The following is a 19,033-nucleotide window of genomic DNA, read 5'->3' as shown; positions in this document are numbered from 1 at the left end:
GCCGGACTTAAAGGTCAGCGCGGGCCGGAGCGCCTTCGTCGGGCCTAGCAGGAGCCCGCAGGTACTCTGGGGGAACAGGTTCGTCAGGCGCCGCCTTGCGGTAGAAGCCGAGCTCCTGCACAAGCTCATTAATCTCCTCGCGGGTCATTTCGCTGAGTGGGATTCGCTTGAAGTAGAAGAGGGAGGTCAGTGCACCTCGCCCCGCCCTTAGCCCCGCCCCCCGTCTGGCTTCCAAGGCCTCACCTCCAGTTCTTCGTAGCTGTGGCCCAGCAGGACTAGCTCTGGGTCTGCCCCTGGGAGATGTTTCATTACCATGTTGTGACTGGAGTTGTTAAGGTGAGTTGTGGTGACCTGAGGCAGGTGGGGTCTCCCACCTACGAACAGAAAGTGAATAGCGCTGCCTCTTTAGCCCAGGTAGGGTAGGGATCCACATTTACATGTGAGGAAATTAGAGTTCAAAGAAGCAAAGGGCCCTCTTTTTCTGTGTCAGTGGCAACCATCACTAGTCAATTTCTCTTGCCTACCACCTAGAAATTCTCTGGCCAGTCACTATCAATCAATTCCACTTGTCAGATGAAAACCATTTGTCATCCCTATCTGTGAAGTTAAGTGGAAGGAGATTCTCCCAGATCCTCCTCCCCATTCTCCCTCCCCCAGAACGGAAAAAAGGATACTATAAAGGGATATCCTGGGTGACGAAGGCCTTCACCTGGGGAAGAACCAGAGCATCAGACTCCAACCACCTTCAAACACCAACAGGAAACTGAAGCCTGCTAAGGTCACACGCCCTTGACTCCCATCCCAGGGAACTTCCCCCACCCAATCTTTGGGATGTTACCCTCCCCTCAAGTTCAGTGGTGACAGAGCTGGAGACCCCTTTCCTTCAAACTTACCTCCTTCAGGCGATTCAGCTGTCATCCCCCACAGGTCTGGAGGGAGACAAAAAGGGATAGGTCAGAAGTCCTTCATGTCTGCCCCAACCACACCCTCCAGACCATTTTACCCTCGTCCCAGAGTTGGGTGGGGCTATGGATTACCCCTGGAACAGCAGCTCCCAAGGTATGGAGATGGAGGTTCCTTATGGGCAAAAGGGGGAACTCTGTAAAGATGGGAAAACTGAGGCTTATGAACATCAGGAGAGAGAAGAGCAAGACCAGAGACCCAAAGGGCACTTACCAGCCTTGGGGCTGTTGCCTGCACACCTTACTGACTGTTGACTCACTCCCAATCAATGCCCAAAAGAAATGATTACTCTACTTCTTTCAGGCAGTAGAGACCGGGGCCTGGTCTTTGGCCCCTAAAGCCTCAGGGTGAAGGCAGACCAGAAGTAAACAGCTCAGAATTGCCCTGGAAGATCCCATTAGAGATACCTGCCATCTGGTCCCTATCTAACCCCATGAAGAACTGCCCCTCCATTTGGTTGCTTCCCCAACATGGGGGGGGGGGGTGCTCTCCCCCAGCACTCCCAGAGGGAGAGTGCCACCTCCCAGCAGGAGTCCAGACCCCAGGAACACCCATTTTAGTCTTCCCTCCTCCTCCCCCCTCCTTTTGTCAGACAGTAAACTAAGGCCCGTAGAGGATCTGTGATGATTCAAGTCACACAAAACAGGGGCTCTGGCGGGTAATTTCCCCACAGAGGAGGATGAGGGACTACTGCTGAGTTAAGTGTTGGTAATGCAGTTGGCTTTTGCGTGGTGGGGCAAGCGCCCAGAGTCTTCCTTCCCTCAGGCAAGGGAGAGACAACCGGAACTGGGGTGGGGGAGGAATTCCAGTAAAAACTGGAATAATGGGAGGATGTAAAGTTGGGCTCCAGAGGGCAAGTTTAGAAGAGTCACAGGCCCGGAGTAGAGTTAGGGGACAGGGTCAGTGTGTCTGGGGACCCGCTGTCCGGCCGGATGGGAAACTGGGGAGGAGTTCGTATTTCCAGGCCGCAGGATCGCATGTCTGGGGGCTGCCACGGTGGGTGCTGGGGCGTCCTGAGGCTGGGGAGAGGGGAGGGATGGTTCTGGCCCTGAGGGGAATTTGGGAGTCGGGAGGGTCGTCGGGTCAAAATGAGCGGTGATTCCAAGGCTAAAAGGCCACAGGGTTGTGGGTAGTGGTCCCTGAGCTAGGGACCAGCGCACTTACCTCTACCCGGGCTCGGGCCAGGCCGTGCAAGCGGTTCCAGTCGGGCCGGAAGGTGGTAACGGCAGCCGCAAGAGCCGCAAGAAGCAGCAGCAGGGGCGGTGGAGGAAGCGGGAGGTGCATCGGAACCGGGCCGAAGATGATCCGCAAGAAGGAGGCGAACCGCTGGGCCCCTGCGCCACGTCTGGGTCCACCGGCTGGCCCCGCCCCCACTCAAGGCCCCACCCAGCTAGGGACCACGCCCCTAGCTATCGGTCTCCTCCCCAGGGGCCTCTAGCTCTCTCCCAGCGAGGTTCGGGGTCTTCTCTGGTCCGAAATCTCCTCTGGCCCTCAGGCCTCTAATTTTCCAGCCCCAAGAGTGTCCACGCTCCCTCTGCCTGCCGAGAGCGTAGAAGCTAACGGCAGGATGAGGCCAGACAATGCTCCCTTACGCCGGCAGGGGGAGCGGGAGGGATGCAGACAAGGGAGTTTCTGGGCCAACCACTCGACTCGAAGATGGGGGAAACTGAGGCTTGAGGAATTCTTGTTTGTGTCTTTTATTGCTTTGGATGAAATTCTGATCTAGGTTTCAAGCCCCTGGAGTACACATGATGGCGGACTGTGCAATGTTACGTACTTTGTAGGGGCTGGGAGGATAAAAGTATTAATACACATAAAGCTCTTTAGAACAGTACCGGGAACATTGTTAGCTTTCATTATTTCATTTCTTACCTCATAAAGGTCCTGTGCACTCTGTTTTGCAAGTTGAGAGACAGGCTTAGAAAAGTAGAGCGATGAGGTTGTGGATCTGGGATTTGAACCTGAAACATCCCTGTGCTCATCTCATCAAACCAATGATGACTGGATAAGGACACCACCTCCCCTCTTTAAGCCTGAGGCAGACACAGCAAATTAATCACCGTGCTCTTTCTTGTTAAATCTAGACTGGGAATCAGAATCCTTCTCAACATCAAGCCAAAGCTGCATGATGACTTTCATAGACCCTTAGGCATTTCTGCCTTCCTGGGCCTTTTCGTCCATTAAAATAAATAAATAAATAAATATCCATTAAATATTGCATTTTACAACTGCTTTGATTTAAAAAAAAATGAATACAATCTTGACTGGATTAATTATATGTTTTTTTCTTTTAATTTTAAAAGAAATGAAAATTAAAACATATTCATAACCTCTAAAAGTGTCATGGGCCCTAGACACTGAGCCTAATGGATGAAGTCAGGTTTCTTTGCTTATACCCTGCTATTTCACATTCATTGAATTGATTGTAAAGATATAATAATAATAGGATTAGAGTTGTTATTTAATACCCATTCTTTGTAAATACATTAGGGGCTGTAAATATAATTAATTAGTTTTGTCCAGACTATTGACATGATAAGCTATGTCTAACACTCTGTTTACTGCTGTGGAAATGTGAATTCATCCAAGTTTTCCGAGGGGCAATTTGACTCAACAAATCAAAACCCTAAAAGCATTTCTTCTACCCAGTCATTCCACTTGTCAGAATTTGGCCCAAAGTAATCATCAGAGAAGGGACCAATTGTTAGGTTATCAAAACATTGATTACCCAGCTGTGGACTTCAGGGTCCATGCTCTGGCTCAAATTCTGATGCCCAAGGCATGGGCAGTGGTGTCTGTGGGAGGAGCTGCTGAGTGTCGCTGGGCACTGGATTCCCTGTACCTTCCGGCTTTCGCGTTTTGAGGCATGGATTTATGGAACAAAAAGCAAAACTGGAGTTTCCCTGAGGACGAGAAAATTCCACCCATGGACTGCAGCAGCCCCTTCTGCCCAGAAGTTTCTAGACTACTGGCATGCCCTACAGATTTCAGGTGTGCCATACCCACCTCTACAGTTGTATAAGCCAGTTTTTTGCAATAAATCTCTTAATGTATGAAAAACAAACAAACAAACAAGCAAGGGAACCCAGCTGGTTTAGTCAGTAGAGCATGCAACTCTTGATCTTTGGGTCATGAGTTCGAGCCCCACATTGGCTGTGGAGCCTACTTAAAAATAAAATTAAAATATTAAAAATATATATTATTTAAAAAAACAGAAAACGACTGTTTATAATAGTGAAAAACTGGAGTCACAACCTAAGCATGTCACATCAAGGAATGAGTTAAATAAGTGATGCCACCTCCAAAGGATAGAAAATCATGCAGTTGTTTTAAATGATGCAGCATAGTGTTGAATGACATGGAGAATGTTCATAGTTATGGTATTAAAAAAATCAAGCTATAAAACAGTAATATTAGTTGGGAGTTGTGATGCTCTGGGCTGCAAGTCATTGAAACCCCAAGTTAAACTGACTTAAACAATAAATGAAATCTGTTGGCTCAAATAACAAAAAAATTTAATGGCAGGGAGGGCTTCAGGTGAGTTTTGATCCTGTTGATAAAGTCACCAAGACCTGATCTCTCTCCATTCTGCTTTCCATAGTGTCAGCTTGTCATTAGGCCAGTTACCTGCATGGTGTCAAGATGGCTGCCAACAGGACCACAGGCTTCTTTATTCATATCTAATTAAGGGAAGATGATATTTTTTGGTAAACTTCTCAGGAGAGAAAGCAAGCTTTCTTTCCCAATAGCCCTTAGCAAAAGTCTCCTTATATCTCACTAGTCCATACATGATCCAATCATATGGCTAGGGGAATGGAAATTGCTCATTGGCTTAACCAGTTGAGACCCATTCCAGAAGCCTATCAAGGATATGGGCTCCAATGGATGTTGTAGCATCAACAGAGTAGCCAACCAATTTTATAAAATACACATATAAAGATACATATGCCTAGACCGAATAACAGAATTTAGAAGGAAACACCCCAAGAAGTCAAAATGGTTATCTCTTGGTAGATGAAATTACAGGGTGAATTTTTTCTCCTTTATACTTTTTCCCATATTTTCCATAATAAATATGTATTAGCTAAATATAAACAGTAAACATTGTTTACAAAAATAATGGGACAAATGCCATGGGTTCCCTCAACCTTACCCCATACCTCAGCAAGAGCCTCAGAGTGGCTGAAGCCAGTGGTCCCATGGAGCCTGTGGCTTTTCTGCTGACAGAGCCAAACCTCAGTGCCTCATGGGCCCACGTTGTTCACTGGACAGATGCCAACAAACCACTCTCATTGCATTAGCCTAGATGCTGTGGCCTAGAAGGGCCACAGCCTGGGCTGCTGAGGGTTGACTAGCCAGCCAGTAGAACCAGTGGTAGAGACACTGGCCATAACAGTACCGGGAACATTCTGGCATCAGTACCCATGGGAGGCCCAGAGCTCCCAGAACAGATCTCTGCTTGTAAACCATGCCCTTAAGTGGCATTTTGTAATCTAGGCTAGCAGTTTTCCTCAGATGGGTCTGGGTTTGGGGTTTTTGTCTCTGATGGGGTCAGACTCAGGGTCTGAGGCAGCCCTTAGCCTAAGGCCAAGTTTAGAACTGAATCTGGGACTGGAGTCAGGGCAGGGCTCAGTCAATAACTGGGCTTGGGCCTCAGTCAGTGACCAGGATCAAGGCTCAGTCTATGACTACACCCAGGGCTCAGCCTTTGACCACATTCCATGCACAGTCTGAATCCAGGGCTTAGTGTGCCACCAGAGTTGTGTGACCTGGGGTCAGAGCTCATTTTGAGGTCAGGATTCAATCAGTGATTTGGCTCCATGCTCAGTCTGTGTCTGAGACCATAGCTCAATCTGCCACCAGGTTCAGGGGTTAGTTAATGACTAGACTCAGAGCTCAGTCTAGACCTGGGGTTGGGGCTCAGTCTTAAATCAAGGGTTAGTCTGGACTGGGGTTAGAATTCAGTCTGTGACTATGGCTCAGTCTTAGGTGAGGATCAAGGCTTAATCTGGGTCTAGAATCAAGGTCTCAAACTGGGATCAGCCTCAGGGGTTGGATCAGCCTTGGGCCCCAACTGGGTTTAGTACATGTGTAGAGTCACGGTTCAATCTAAGACTTTGGTCAAGGTAAGGTATAGGCTTAGTCTTGGCATGGTATCAGGGCTCAGTTAACACCAAAACTAGGGTTCAAATTGGATCTGGGATCAGGGCCAGGGTTTAGTCTGGCTCTATGCACAGTTCTGAACTCCAGAAAAGCAATTTCTGGATACATGGGAGCCCAGGGCAGGTCAGCCTGCAGGAAACAACAGCCCCCAAGCAAGTTTATGTTCTTGCAGTAAGCCTCCCCTTCCTTGCCGAAGCCGGTGTCCTAGAGCCTTCTAACCTACATGGCTCTGCTGCCCAAGATCCCCTCGCACCAGAATAAAAATAGCCACTCACTTCAGAGCAGCTGACAGCGGGTGCTGGGCTGTCTGGGAGGAGGGGGAGCTAAAGAGAGGGAGGAGGGATGCCTGAGCTCAGCTCCAGCTGTGTGACCTTGGGAAAGTCACTCCTTCTCCTTGAACCCATTGCCTGTGGGGCAGAATGGGAGGTGAGGATGACACCTGTGCTCTCGAGAGGGTGAGAATGAGGAGACAATGACATAACACGTGGCACTCAGTACCAGTAAGGAACCTTGGAGTGAAGGGAGGAGAAATGTTCTTCTGTGCCCTGTATACTTCCTTCTCAGGGAAGACCTCCTTAATGCTTACCTCTTCCACCTTCCCATAATACCCTATGGCACACTGTACATCTCCAGAGATTTATCAGCTAGTGGCCACAGTGTGACTTCCCTTACTGTGGGTCTCAGTCAGGGTGGTCAGGGAGCAAAAGGAAGGAGGGCACACCCTTTTGTACCATTACCATCCTCAGGTGCCCTCGAGAGGTGGCTCAAGGAAAAGGAATAGGAAAGAGAAAGTCTGCCTTCCCTGTTTATGGTGGATTTACTCTGAGCCAAAGGACTATGAGGGCACATATCCAAATTTTGCACGCTTTCATAGCCCAGACCTTCCATACTCCATTCTTTTGTCCCTGCTCCTCCCTCTGCTTCCCAGGACACTTCTCCTTTTTCCAATTTGGCAATACTGACTCTCCTTCAATGAAGGAGTTCAACAGTCACTTCTACGGGGGAGAATTATTCACTCCCTCCCCAGGAACCTTACTCTTTGACCCCTACTGGCTGTGTAATCCCTAGAGCTCAGTTTCTTCCTCTGTCGAATGGGGATCTTATTACCAACCTCACAGGGTTACTATGGAGAGTAAGTGAGATAATTTGTCAATCATCAGCTCCCTCCTTTCCTATTCCTGACCTAAACAGCCTGAAGTGTAGCACTAAGAGTTTCCAAGAGGGGGTTGGACAAGATGTACCCTCTGCCTTAGTACACCCCCCACCCCGACTCCCTAGAGTGAAAGGAGGGAGCCAGGAGGGGCCTTCGGAGACAGCCGTCTCCAGGGGGGCGGTTCTCCCTGGCAGCTGCCCCCAGCCTGCCACCCGGAGCCCCAGAGCCTGTTATCAACCTCCTGAGTCATCACACCAGGAGCTCAAATATAGCTCTCACCCTGCTCCCTTCTCACCCAGGGTCCGCCCTCCCCCACCTCCTTCCCCTGGCAAAGCCACATCTGGGTCTCAGAGCCCCTTTCCCTTCCCCCCAGGAATGTAACTAACACTGGGCCACCAGTGATCAGTTTCAGATCAACCAAATGGGCAGGCTGGAGCAGATAATGATGGTGATATTGATGACGATGATGGCACTGGTGATGATAACTTCAGAGCAGCTGCCCTTACTGAGAGCTTGCTTGTGCCAGGCTCCATGCTAAACACTTCATATGTGTTATCTTGTATTTTCACAGCAATCTTAGGTGGTATGTATCATTTTTATCTCCCTTACACAAATCAGAAACCGGAGTGACCTCCCCAGGTAAGTCAGTGGCAGGGCCAGAAACAAAATCCCCTATGGGATCTGACTTCAGGGAGAGAAGATGATAGAAAATCCTGGGCTGTCCCGCAGTGTGCAGGAACGCTCTTCTTGCTCATTTGCATGATATTTGCCTGGCTTCCGAAGGACATTGATGCCCCTGTCCTACCCCTGGATGGCTGAGCCCTATGACAGATCCCAGTCCCTGCCCCCACCCCGCTTCCGGGATTACATCCGAGGCTAGTACTCATGGGGGCCTCAGCTTTCTTTTCTGTACAATAGGAGTCAGAGGACTGGGCAGGGTTAAGTTCAAATTGTCCTTCCCTCTTTAGTGGCTTGAGCACCACCACCATGTCCACTCTCACCTCTTCCTTCACCACCCCCTCCACCTTCACTTTCAGCTCTACCACCATCTCCTCCTCCATCAACATAACACCCCCCACTGTCTCCCTGCCCCTACCTCTCCTTCACCCATTACTATCACCGTCATCACCATCACCACCCTCCCTTCATTCTACTACCTCAACCATTGCCAACATCTATAACCCTTATCACCTCCACCACCTCCATTTATACGAACCATCGCCACAGTCTCCATCATCCGTCTCAGTCCTCCACTTCCAACATCATAATTATGTACATCACTATCTCCACCACTACAGTCACCTCCCCGGTAACCATCACTTCCACCACCCTTCATCACCCCCAGATCCTTTCTACTCCAGGGCCCTAATGTGACCTGGGCCTCTGCTGCTGCAAATCCCAGCCTCACAGAGATGCTGGCCTGGAAACACAGACTGTCAAGCAGAGGTGAGAAGCCCATCCAGGAGAAGGGGATGAGGTATCTGTCCACATGGCTTTCACACAGGGGCCACGTAGTCCCATGGGGATACAGAGGTGACTGTTGACCAACAGAGAGCTCTGGGTACAAAACGCTGCACCTTTTCTTCCTAAACTGAGTGAGATCACTCCTCTTGGAACAATCGAGCAATTCCAGAGGAATCAGGATTTCAGGGGCTGCTTAGCAGATAAAAGTGAGAGAGGGAAAGAGGCAGAAGCAGAGGGCCCACCATCCTCCCTGGCCACCTCTGAGCCCTGTCACGCATTCACTCTTCTCACTCAGTGATTGAGTCAACCGCTCATTCAGCAAACACTTCCCCAGACCCCGTGCTGGGTCTTGGCCTTCTAAGTTTCCCAAGCCTATACTTGACCTGCCAGTCTGTTCCCCCACTGCTGGGCCTTTCTCCACCCTAGTTCCCTACCCCCAGATACCCCAATTGGTTCCTGTGGGTCTTGGGTCACTGAGAAAACTCCCTTTCCTCACTGAAACTCCCAAGACCTCCCCAGCTCACCAGGTGACCTTGAGCTAGTCCCTCACCCAAACCACACCCAGTGAATGCCTGAGAAGAAAGATGAGAGGGGCTGGCCTGTGGAGGCAACCTGGGCTGGTGACAAAGTGTTTGCAGGATAGCAGGGGGTGGTGCTGAGGCTGAAATGGGAGGGGACTCCAGTGGCTGGAACCTGAGTGTCTGGCTCTGGGATGGAAAGGATCAAGCCAGGCTGGGGCGGGCACCAAGGCCCGAAAATGGGGCAAAGGTGGGGGCCAAGGCAAGCCCTGGGCTGGCAGGGAGTCAAGAAGGTTGCGGGATCATGGCAGGGATTCAGGTGCCTCTGCCATCCTGAAAAGGGTGCTGACCTCTGAGCTACCTGTCTCTACCTTATCCTCAGGTGTGTCAATATCCTACTCTTGAATAAGGGCCAACCAGGTCTACTGGCAGGAGGATGGGGCAGACAGACAGCCCCCTCCATGCTGCCAGTTGGGAACCAGGCCAGGCCAATGGGCACAATCTCCACCCTGCCCCATGGCCATTGCAGCCTCAGCAGTCAGCCTGAAGGGTTCCCAGAAGGTAGGCCACCTCTAGGCTGGGAAGTGGGTGCCTGTGTCTTTAAATTCTCAGCAGGTTGAAACGGCTGATGACATCACTGGTTCCCGGGAGCGGAGGAGCTAGAGCTAGAGCCCGAGGGAGCCCGGGCTGCTAGGGGCTGCAGACATGGAGGGCCAGAGCAGCAGTGGCAGCAAGAGGCCAGGGACCTGGGCTGGCCTGCGCCCCCTGCCCATGCCCCATGGGGTTTCTCAAACTGAGGCACCTTCCAAGGTAAGACCCCTAAAACCTAGCCCTCCCATCCCTGATCCTTGGTCCCACACACCCCCACGCACCGCAGGCACCCTGGTGCCCCTGGCTGAGGGGCTGGCACTCTCCTTTGCCCACCAAGCAGGGGCTAGGCAAACAGGACACTTTGGGGGCTGAGAGGGCAGTGATGGGACACCCAGAGAGAGATGGAGTTAGCCATAGCTAGGAGCCCCCAGGAGAGCCCTAGACTGGGTGTCAGGGAATCCAGCTGTGCTCCAGCTTTGCTGTGTGACCTTGGGCAAGTTGCTTGTTCTCTCTGAAGCAATGCAAAATGAGGAGGTTTGTCTTTGTCCCTGAAGACTAAAACGGTGACATCTGGGATGTCTAAGTTGTTAGTGCTGGAGGCGGTGTGGTGGTTGGGGGGACACTTGGAGCCAAGGAGGATGCCCAAAATGCAGCCTCAAAGAGCTAAGTTTGGGGAGGAAGGTGGAGGCAGAGTTTCAGGTTCTCTGAACCGAGAAGGACACTGGACACAGACAAAGCTGCATGTCTGGAGGCAGGAATGGGGCCACCTCAGGGCGAGTGTAAACCTTCTGCTCTCCCTGGCAAAGGACGTTTTATCCCGTCTTCTGGAGACAGGGGCATCAGAAACAGAGGACAGATGGGAAGGGGGAGAAGGTCCCAGCAGGGCCTCATGTCCCCCCACTCCACCTGCCAGACAAAAAGAGGGTACATGCTTGCCTGTCCTCAAAGGTAGGGGAGATGGGGAGAAGGTACAATTTGGGCACAGAGAAATGCAATGCCAGGATCAACAGAATCCTGGACTTTGAATGTTAGAATCACACTTGATGAGAATGGATGATTCCACGGGCTCAAATGAAATCCTAGCAAATGTTGGGGTCATAAATGCAGAGACTATGAGACCAAGGCTTCTCAGGAACAAGGTGTGGCCAGAGATCCTTCACCAAATTCCTTCATTTTATAGACAAAAACTGAGATCTTGGGCAGAGAGGTGCTTGCCTAAGGTTACACAGAGCTGGGCTTGGAATTGACATGGCCAGTCTTAGTCCTGGGGTCTTGCTCCTACATGGAACTATGGGTACTGATGAGGAGGACAAACAGGAGCACGACCAAGGAGTTCGGGATGCTTGGCAGCGATGAACCTGAGGGTTCCTGGGTGCTGTGAAGGGAAAGAGGGGTATTTAATAAGCTAGACCCGAAGTGTCCAGAGAGGACAGATCTGGGGTGTCAGGTCAGTACCCCTTAGCCAGGAGAGCAGCAGGAAATGCAAGGAGCATTGCCAAGGGAAGATGGCTTCAGCCATCCAACGCTCCAGCATGACCAGGGAGTTGGTGTCAGCCAGGAAGGCAAGGAGATAACCCTTAGGTTCAGGCTCACACCTTGCCTCCTTTGAGTTGGGGTCTTAGTTTCCCCATCTAGGAGAGGTGTCAGACTTGAGGGAGGGGATAAGTTTCTGCATCCTGTTTCCTCCCAAAATGAAGGTGATTCACAGCAGAATGGATTGAGGTGAGAAATTAGGAAGAACTTTCTTGCAAAGATGTGCGTTTCTTAGCTAGATGGAGTTGACCGGGGTCTCTATGGAAGTTGGGGCCCAAGCCCCTGGTTAGGGCTACCCTAAGTCTTTGACTTGTCTTCTGCAAGGTGGACTCAAGTTTTCAGCTCCCAGCGAAGGAGAATGCAGCCCCAGTACCCTCCGAACCAAGATTGGCTCTAGCACCTGTGGGGCCACGAGCAGCTAATCCACCTTCCACAGAGGGGCCAAGGCTGGCTCTGGTGTCTCCCCGACCCATCCTGGCTCCGCTGTCTACCCCTAGCAGGCAGAAAACCACTCCTGCCCGCCACAGTTCCAACCTGGCTCCAACATCTGTGGGCCAGTTAGTCATGTCTGCCCCAGCTGGGCCGAAGCCTCCTCCAGTGACCTCAGGCTCAGTCCTGCCTCCAACATCCCTGGGGCAGCTGGTAATGTCCGCTTCAGCAGGGCCAAGGCCTCCCACAGCCACTCTGGGGCCCAGGCTGGCTCCAACATCCAGGGACCAGAAGCAGGTGCCACCTGCCTCCGTGGGACCCAAGCCAGCACTCGCTGCTTCGGGCCTGAGCCTGGTCCTGGCATCTGAGGAGCAGACACCACAGCCCCCCTCCAACTCTTCCCCAGTTTTGTCATCTTCTCAGGAACAGGCCCTGGCTCCAGCATCTGTGATACCAACCCCAGCCTCTGTGGGATGGACACCTGCTAAACAGAGGGATGCCCCAGCCCCTAAACCTCTCCCCTCTTCTGAAGGGCATCTCCAGCCTTCAGCTCAGACATCTGGTCCTTCGGGCTCCACATCCTTGATCCAAACACCCCCAGGCCCCCGAATCTCCCCCTCATTCAGAGCCCGTCCTGAGGCCCCCCGCAGCAGCCCTGAGGATCCTGTCCTGTCCCGGCCACCCCAGACCCTGCCTCTGGATGTAAGCCAGAGCCCTCCAGAGCCTACTACCCGTTCCCCAGGACTTCTGTCCCCCACCTTCCGGCCAGGGGCCTCCTCGGCACAGACTGTGCCCCCACCTCTGCCCAAGCCACCCAGGTCTCCCAGTCGTTCCCCCAGCCGCTCTCCCAACCGCTCCCCTTGCGTCCCCCCAGCCCCTGAGATGGCCCTCCCCAGGCCTAGCACCCAGGGGGCAGGACCTAGTGGACACCTGAGCCCCAGTGTTCAGCCCCAAGAAACTCCAGCTCCGGTCACCACCTCCCCTTCTACATCCACCTCATCATCCTCTTGGTCAGCTCAGCCTACCTGCAAGAGCGACCCTGGCTTCTGGTGAGGGGGCCCTCTCCCGAGGAGGGTTGGTGGGGCTTGAGCTCCAAAAGTAGCCATTCTTCTAGGGTGGCTTACCCTACACTGCCCCAGTTTATTTCCCTGAGGAAGACTCCTTGCGGGTGCTGTGCCTACTGTGGGATCTTTAGAAGACAGCATCTCCTGCTAAGGGACTTGCCCACCCCTGCCTCCCTCCGGGAGAATCTAATAGGAGGGATATTGGGCCCACAGTCCTTCTGAGAGCTTACACCCACACCTGCCTCAGTTTATTTCCCCAGAAAGAGCCCTGTGGGAGGGAGGTTGAAGATGAGGGAGTGGTGCCCAGTGATAACCCCTCCTACACCCCCAGGATCACTGTGGTCACGTGGAATGTGGGCACCGCCATGCCCCCTGACGACGTCACATCCCTCCTCCACCTGGGCAGCGGTGGCGATGACAGTGAAGGGTCGGACATGATTGCCATTGGGTGAGGGGGCAGGGCATGTGGACCCCGCTCCTGAACCCCTTATGCCTCCCAGAGCTTTGCCCATGGGAGGGGCTTCTAGGGCACTCCCAGACCCATAGCGACCTCATCTCCCACCCTGACCCCACCACCAGGTTGCAGGAAGTGAACTCCATGATCAACAAGAGGCTCAAGGATGCACTCTTCACAGACCAGTGGAGTGAGCTCTTCATGGACGCGCTGGCACCCTTCAACTTCGTGCTGGTAATGTTTCCCTCAGCCCCTGGAAGGGTGGAGACCCCTGGACTCCTGGACCCCTGGACTCACCGTGGGGCCTGCTGGGCCTCTGTTGCCAGGTCTGTGAAATAGGAGGATGGAGGAGCAGATCTGAAAGACTTGGGGAAAGGGCACAGTGGGGCGGGAGAGTTGTGTGGGGTCCCTCAGCCACGTTGCCTCTCGCCGCAGGTGAGTACTGTGCGGATGCAGGGCGTCATCCTGCTGCTGTTCGCCAAGTACTACCACTTGCCTTTCCTGAGAGACGTGCAGACTGATTGCACACGCACTGGCCTGGGAGGCTATTGGGTGAGCATGGGAACAGCCCTGGAGGGGACAAGGCCCCAAGGGGTCTATAGATTAGTTCCCTGGTCCCCCAAGCATAGGCAAGGTCCCCTCCCCTTTGTCCACCTCTTACCCTGAGGTTTACTTCTCCCCAACCCCGCCCAACACCCCACACCATTTTCTAGACCCAGCCCTCTTTCTGTTCCTGACCCATCCCAGTGTTCCGATCCTTTCCTAGAACCCACCCCTCTCTAAGCCTTTTCTAAGGGCTGGCTGGCCTCGCCCCTCTCTTGCCCCGCTCAGTGCCTCTTCTATTTGCCTAGGCCCCACCCTTGACTCACTCCACCCTGTCTCCCAAGGGCAACAAGGGTGGAGTGAGCGTGCGACTGGCGGCCTTCGGGCACATGCTCTGCTTCCTGAACTGCCACTTGCCAGCGCACATGGACAAGGCAGAGCAGCGCAAGGACAACTTCCAAACCATCCTTAGCCTCCAGCAGTTCCAGGGGCCCGGGGCACATGGCATCCTGGATCACGAGTATGGGAGCTGGCAGGGCTGGTGAAGGAAGGGTGGGTCTCAGAAGACAGAGTACAAATACTTGGCCACAGGAACCTGAGGGCCAGCCTGGGTGGACCTTGTGGGGGAGAGGTAGAGCCTATGGGGGTGGGTGACCACCTAAACTACATCTAGGAACACGAATGCTGGTAAGTTTGATGGTGGGGCAGAGCCTGCTGGGTGGAGCTTTGCTGAGGGGTGGGGCCTTGCTGAAGGCCCCAGAACCTAACTTTGTTCTAGATCCACATCCCCCTGCTGCTCCTTGGCAGGGTAGATCTGCTGCCACCCACTCCACCCACTGCATCATCACTAGGGGCATCCAGTGCTGTCGTTGGATGGGGGTAGAGAAGGATCTTTCACCCCATGGACCCTCCTGACCCCCACCCCTGAACAGCCTCGTGTTCTGGTTTGGGGACCTCAACTTCCGCATTGAGAGCTATGACCTGCACTTTGTCAAGTTTGCCATTGACAGTGATCAGCTCCACCAGCTCTGGGAGAAGGACCAGGTATAGAATCCCAGCCCACACCCTAAACACCAAGCACACAGAGCATGACTGGACACACTTTTGTATCCTCAGCTCTTGCCCTTGCCTTCACCTGCCCTGTCCAAGCTGTTGTCCAATTCTGCCCTTTTGGACCTTCACAGCTCAACATGGCCAAGAACACCTGGCCCATCCTGAAGGGCTTCCAGGAGGGGCCCCTCAACTTTGCACCCACCTTCAAGTTTGATGTGGGTACTAACAAATATGATACCAGGTGAGCTCAGCACTGGGACGAGGTGGACACGTGGGCTGAAGTCATCTGGATAGGGAAGAAAGCGGGGCAAGAAGTAAGGCTGGGGGCTGTGCCTCAAACCCTATCCCCTGAAACTTGGGTCACCCCTGCTCACTGCAGTGCCAAGAAGCGGAAGCCAGCCTGGACAGACCGTATCCTGTGGAAGGTCAAGGCTCCAAGTGTGGGTCCCAGCCCTTCAGGACGGGAAAGCCACCGGCTCAAGGTGACCCAGTACAGCTACCGTAGCCACATGGAATACACAGTCAGCGATCACAAGCCCGTGGCTGCTCAGTTCATCCTGCAGGTGAGTCCTGGCTTCATGTTCCCCTCATGACATCCCCAGGTCCAGCTCAGCATCCCTTCATGGGGACATCCCCATGGCCCACCAGTAATCCCTTGCACCTGCCTTCAGCAGCATCCATTCATCATAGCAGAGTGGGAGTGGGTTATGATCTCCATTTTCAGATGAGGAAACTGAGGCTCAGAGACACAGCATCATACCAGGGTCACACAGCTAATAAACAGAAGAATTAGGATTTGAACCCAAGCTAGCCTAATTTCAGAGTCTATGCCTTTTCCACTAATCCCTAACTCTGTTCTGAGAAAGGATTAGGGCAATTTATGCTAAAATTCGCTTTATATATTCATATAATAAGACCAGCAAAATCAAAATGTTTATTCAGACTCCATATAGTTTTCATCCATATTTATTCATTATTTGTTTATCATTTTACTATGTGCCAGGTGCTATAAGTGAGGTAGTAATGGGGAGGAGGAGTAGAGACATGAAAAATACAAAGCTAAATTCTAGTTACTCTAACATTGTGTTTAGGGTTGAGGTCTCTGGTTGGCAAAGTAAAAAGGAGAAATGCTAGAATGTCAGAATGGGACCTGAGAGACCATGTAGTCCAACACTCTGTTTTTCTATGGGGGAAACTGAGGCCTTCCAGTGGGGTAGGCATGTACCCCAAGCTGCACATACTCTCAGCAGCAGAGGAGGGTAGATCCCGCCTGTCCAGTCCTGAAACCCAACTCTGGGCTCTCCGATTCCCTTGATCTGATAAGAGGGAACCCTGCAGACCAGAGAATGTTTTCCCTGGTAACTTTGTCATGTGGTCAGTCAGTGGGCCATTGGCCAGTATCCTCAGCTGGGAATGCAAATCTGCCCACATCTGGCCTCCCATAATCTTTGGTAAGAGACTTGGGTATGAAGTTTAACCTTCAGTCAGGAGCCTCACCTTCAGAACCACTCCTTCTGGGTGACTTTTGAGTGCCACTCCTTTTGGGTACCCTGACCTCCCCTCCTCATCAAGGACTCTGACCCTTGCAGAATGTTACCTGTCGAGCACCTAATACATGCTAGTCCCTGTGGCTTTGTCATCCCTTTGAATGCCTTAGTAGGCCCTGAGATATCAAAATTCTCCTCCTAGTTTTACTGGTGAGGAAAATGAGGCTCAGAGAACTTAAGTCTCTCATCCAAAGCAACACAATCAGAACGGGGCTTAGTGGGAGTTTTGACCTGCAAGGCCCTGGAGAGCGTTTCTAAGAGGCCACCTCAGGCAAACCTTCTGTTAGGAACCTAGGGACAGGGAGAAGATGTGCTGGTTTCTTCTGGAACAGCCTGGCTCAAAAACTGAGGAGTGAGGGAAACCTGAAACCACATAAACAGGGGAGCAGACAAAAGCTGGAGGCTGACACACCATCTGAGTCCTGAGGGACAGAGAAAGAGCAATGACAGAAACAGGGCTACACTATTCACTTCAAAGCTGTATTCTTACTCCCTTACGAGGCTATGGGCATAAAGAGCCCTGGGCTGGAGGGTAGAAAGCCCGGCATTTATCCTAGACCTATTCTTTTTTTTTTTTTTTTAAGTTTATTTATTTTGAGAGGCGGGGAGAAGGGGCAGAGAGAGAGAATAAGAGACCGAGAATCCCAAACAGACTCCACATTGTCAGCACAGAGCCCGCTGCAGGGCTTGAACCATGAACCATGAGATCATGACCTAAGCCGAAATCAAGAGGCAGATGCTTAACTGACTGAGCCACCCAGGCGTCCCTATCCTAGACCTGTTTTGCCTCAGTTTCCCAGTCTGTAAGGTGGTTTCAAAGACCCTTTATCTCAGCCTATTTTTGCTGACTCAGGCCCAAGGGCCCTAAGTACATGGGATACTCGAGGGTCTCCCCTGATGTTCCCCCTGCCCCTGGGCAGTTTGCCTACAGGGACGACGTGCCACTAGTGCGGCTGGAGGTGGCAGATGAGTGGGTGCGGCCAGAGCAGGCTGTGGTGAGGTACCGCATAGAAACAGTGTTCGCCCGCAGCTCTTGGGACTGGATCGGCTTGTACCGGGTGAGAAGGGCAGGGATGGTCAGTGACTCAGGGAAGGGAGGGCCTGGAAGAGCAACTGGGTACCCAGGGGGAATTACTGGCTTCTCCAGAGTTTGTTGCTACACTGGGGGGCCACTGGAGTAAGGTGATAGGAGTCATAACCCTGATTCCTCTCGCCCCAGGTGGGTTTCCGCCACTGTAAGGACTACGTGGCTTATGTCTGGGCCAAACATGAGGATGTGGATGGGAACATGTACCAGGTACTTAAGGGGAGGGGAAGAGTGGGAGGAAGTCCCTGTGGCCCTTGGGCTCAGGACTTGGCTTGGTCAGTCTTTGAGGCTGACCCCAACCTGGGCCTATGCCCTGGGCCCATCAGGTGACCTTCAGTGAGGAGTCACTTCCCAAGGGCCATGGAGATTTCATACTGGGCTATTATAGCCACACCCACAGCATCCTCATCGGTGTCACTGAGCCCTTCCAGGTGAGTAGGTCAGACTGCAGGACCAGGGGTACTAAAAGCCCCTGTTCAAATGTCACCAGCTTCCACATTCTGCTCCATGATCTCCTACAAGTAGCCTAACCTTCCTGGGTCTGCCAATGGGCAGGGTTGGAGTGGTTCCAAGATGCCTTGAGTGGCTGGTTGGGGAGTGAGACAAACCAGTAACCAACCTTCCTCCCAGATCTCGCTGCCTACCTCGGAGTTGGCCAGCAGCAGCACAGATAGCTCAAGTGCCAGCTCAGAGGACGAGGATGACAGTACCCTGGAGCTGCTTGCACCCAAGTCCCGCAGCCCCAGCCCTGGCAAGTCCAAGAGACACCGTAGCCGCAGCCCGGGCCTGGCCCGCTTCCCCGGCCTTGCCCTGCGGCCTTCATCCCGTGAACGCCGCGGTGCCAGCCGCAGCCCCTCACCCCAGAGCCGCCGCCTGCCTCGGATGGCCCCTGACAGGGGCAATGATGGTAGCAGCCGGGGCAGTAGTGAGGAGGGGCCCTCTGGGCTGCCTGGTCCCTGGGCCTTCCCACCACCTGTGCCTCGAAGCCTGGGCTTGCTGCCTGCCTTGCGCCTGGAGACTGTTGACCCTGGTGGTGGTGGTTCCTGGGGACCTAATCGGGAAGCCCCAGCCCCTCATAGCCTGTCTCCCAGTCCCCAGGGCCGGCAGGGGCTAGAGGAAGGGGGCCTGGGGCCCTGAGGATGGATGGGCAGATGGGCCCAGACAGTCCCCACTGTGCCCCAATCTTCTGCAAACCCACCTGTGTCCCTCTTGCTGCTGCTCCAGCTTTATCTGCACCTGCCACTGTCTTGGCCAGGGGTGGCCATCTGGGGTCCCCCAAACTGAGTCCCGGCACCTCAACTGTGACAATCAGCAAAGCCCTATTGGCCCCCATCTGGGATGGGGGGGGGCAATCCTGGAGGTCATCAATTAGAAATTAAATTCTCCAGCATCACTCCTGACTCCTTCCTAACTTGTTAGCAGTCTGGGGGTCGGGGTAGTCAGAGGATCAGACTCTAGAGGAAGACGATGA

The 19,033-nt window shown here is 53.0% G+C and overlaps 2 protein-coding genes across 3 annotated transcripts; one reads left to right on the top strand and one right to left on the bottom strand.

Moving 5' to 3' along the window:
• Nucleotides 1-7: 7 nt before the first annotated feature.
• On the bottom strand, nt 8-2,475 carry SELENOM (selenoprotein M). The gene is made up of 5 exons (XM_027050869.2): nt 2,128-2,475; nt 894-929; nt 675-709; nt 244-322; nt 8-166 (listed from the first exon to the last, which is right to left on the bottom strand). The coding sequence occupies exons 1-5, from the start codon at nt 2,245-2,247 to the stop codon at nt 8-10; spliced, it is 429 nt and encodes a 142-aa protein (XP_026906670.1). The 5' UTR covers nt 2,248-2,475.
• A 7,211-nt stretch (nt 2,476-9,686) lies between these two features.
• INPP5J (inositol polyphosphate-5-phosphatase J) lies at nt 9,687-18,955 on the top strand. 2 transcript variants are annotated; one of them, XM_015081498.3, is made up of 13 exons: nt 9,691-10,071; nt 11,710-12,863; nt 13,210-13,326; nt 13,458-13,566; nt 13,768-13,884; nt 14,220-14,395; nt 14,808-14,919; nt 15,060-15,169; nt 15,308-15,491; nt 17,396-17,533; nt 17,695-17,772; nt 17,889-17,993; nt 18,193-18,955. In XM_015081498.3, exons 1-13 carry the CDS (start codon nt 9,967-9,969, stop codon nt 18,697-18,699), a joined length of 3,012 nt encoding a protein of 1,003 aa, XP_014936984.3. In that variant the 5' UTR covers nt 9,691-9,966; the 3' UTR covers nt 18,700-18,955. The 2 variants fall into 2 exon arrangements, with proteins under 2 accessions (XP_053062304.1, XP_014936984.3); XM_053206329.1 differs by lacking the exon at nt 13,210-13,326 and having other exon boundaries at nt 9,687-10,071.
• Nucleotides 18,956-19,033: the final 78 nt, after the last annotated feature.

Source organism: Acinonyx jubatus, chromosome D3 (assembly GCF_027475565.1).
Source record: "Acinonyx jubatus isolate Ajub_Pintada_27869175 chromosome D3, VMU_Ajub_asm_v1.0, whole genome shotgun sequence".
In the NCBI taxonomy this organism is placed as follows: Eukaryota; Metazoa; Chordata; class Mammalia; order Carnivora; family Felidae; genus Acinonyx; species Acinonyx jubatus.
The sequence above is the reverse complement of the archived record's forward strand: the minus strand, read 5'-3'. Positions and strand labels throughout refer to the sequence as shown.

Excerpts from the sequence above, each read along its gene's own strand:
- INPP5J (XM_015081498.3), top strand. The coding sequence starts at position 9,967 with ATGGAGGGCCAGAGCAGCAGTGGCAGCAAGAGGCCAGGGACCTGGGCT. Across the intron at positions 14,920-15,059 it reads AGCTCTGGGAGAAGGACCAG|CTCAACATGGCCAAGAACAC; the intron begins GTATAGAATCCC and ends GGACCTTCACAG. Across the intron at positions 15,492-17,395 it reads CTGCTCAGTTCATCCTGCAG|TTTGCCTACAGGGACGACGT; the intron begins GTGAGTCCTGGC and ends GCCCCTGGGCAG.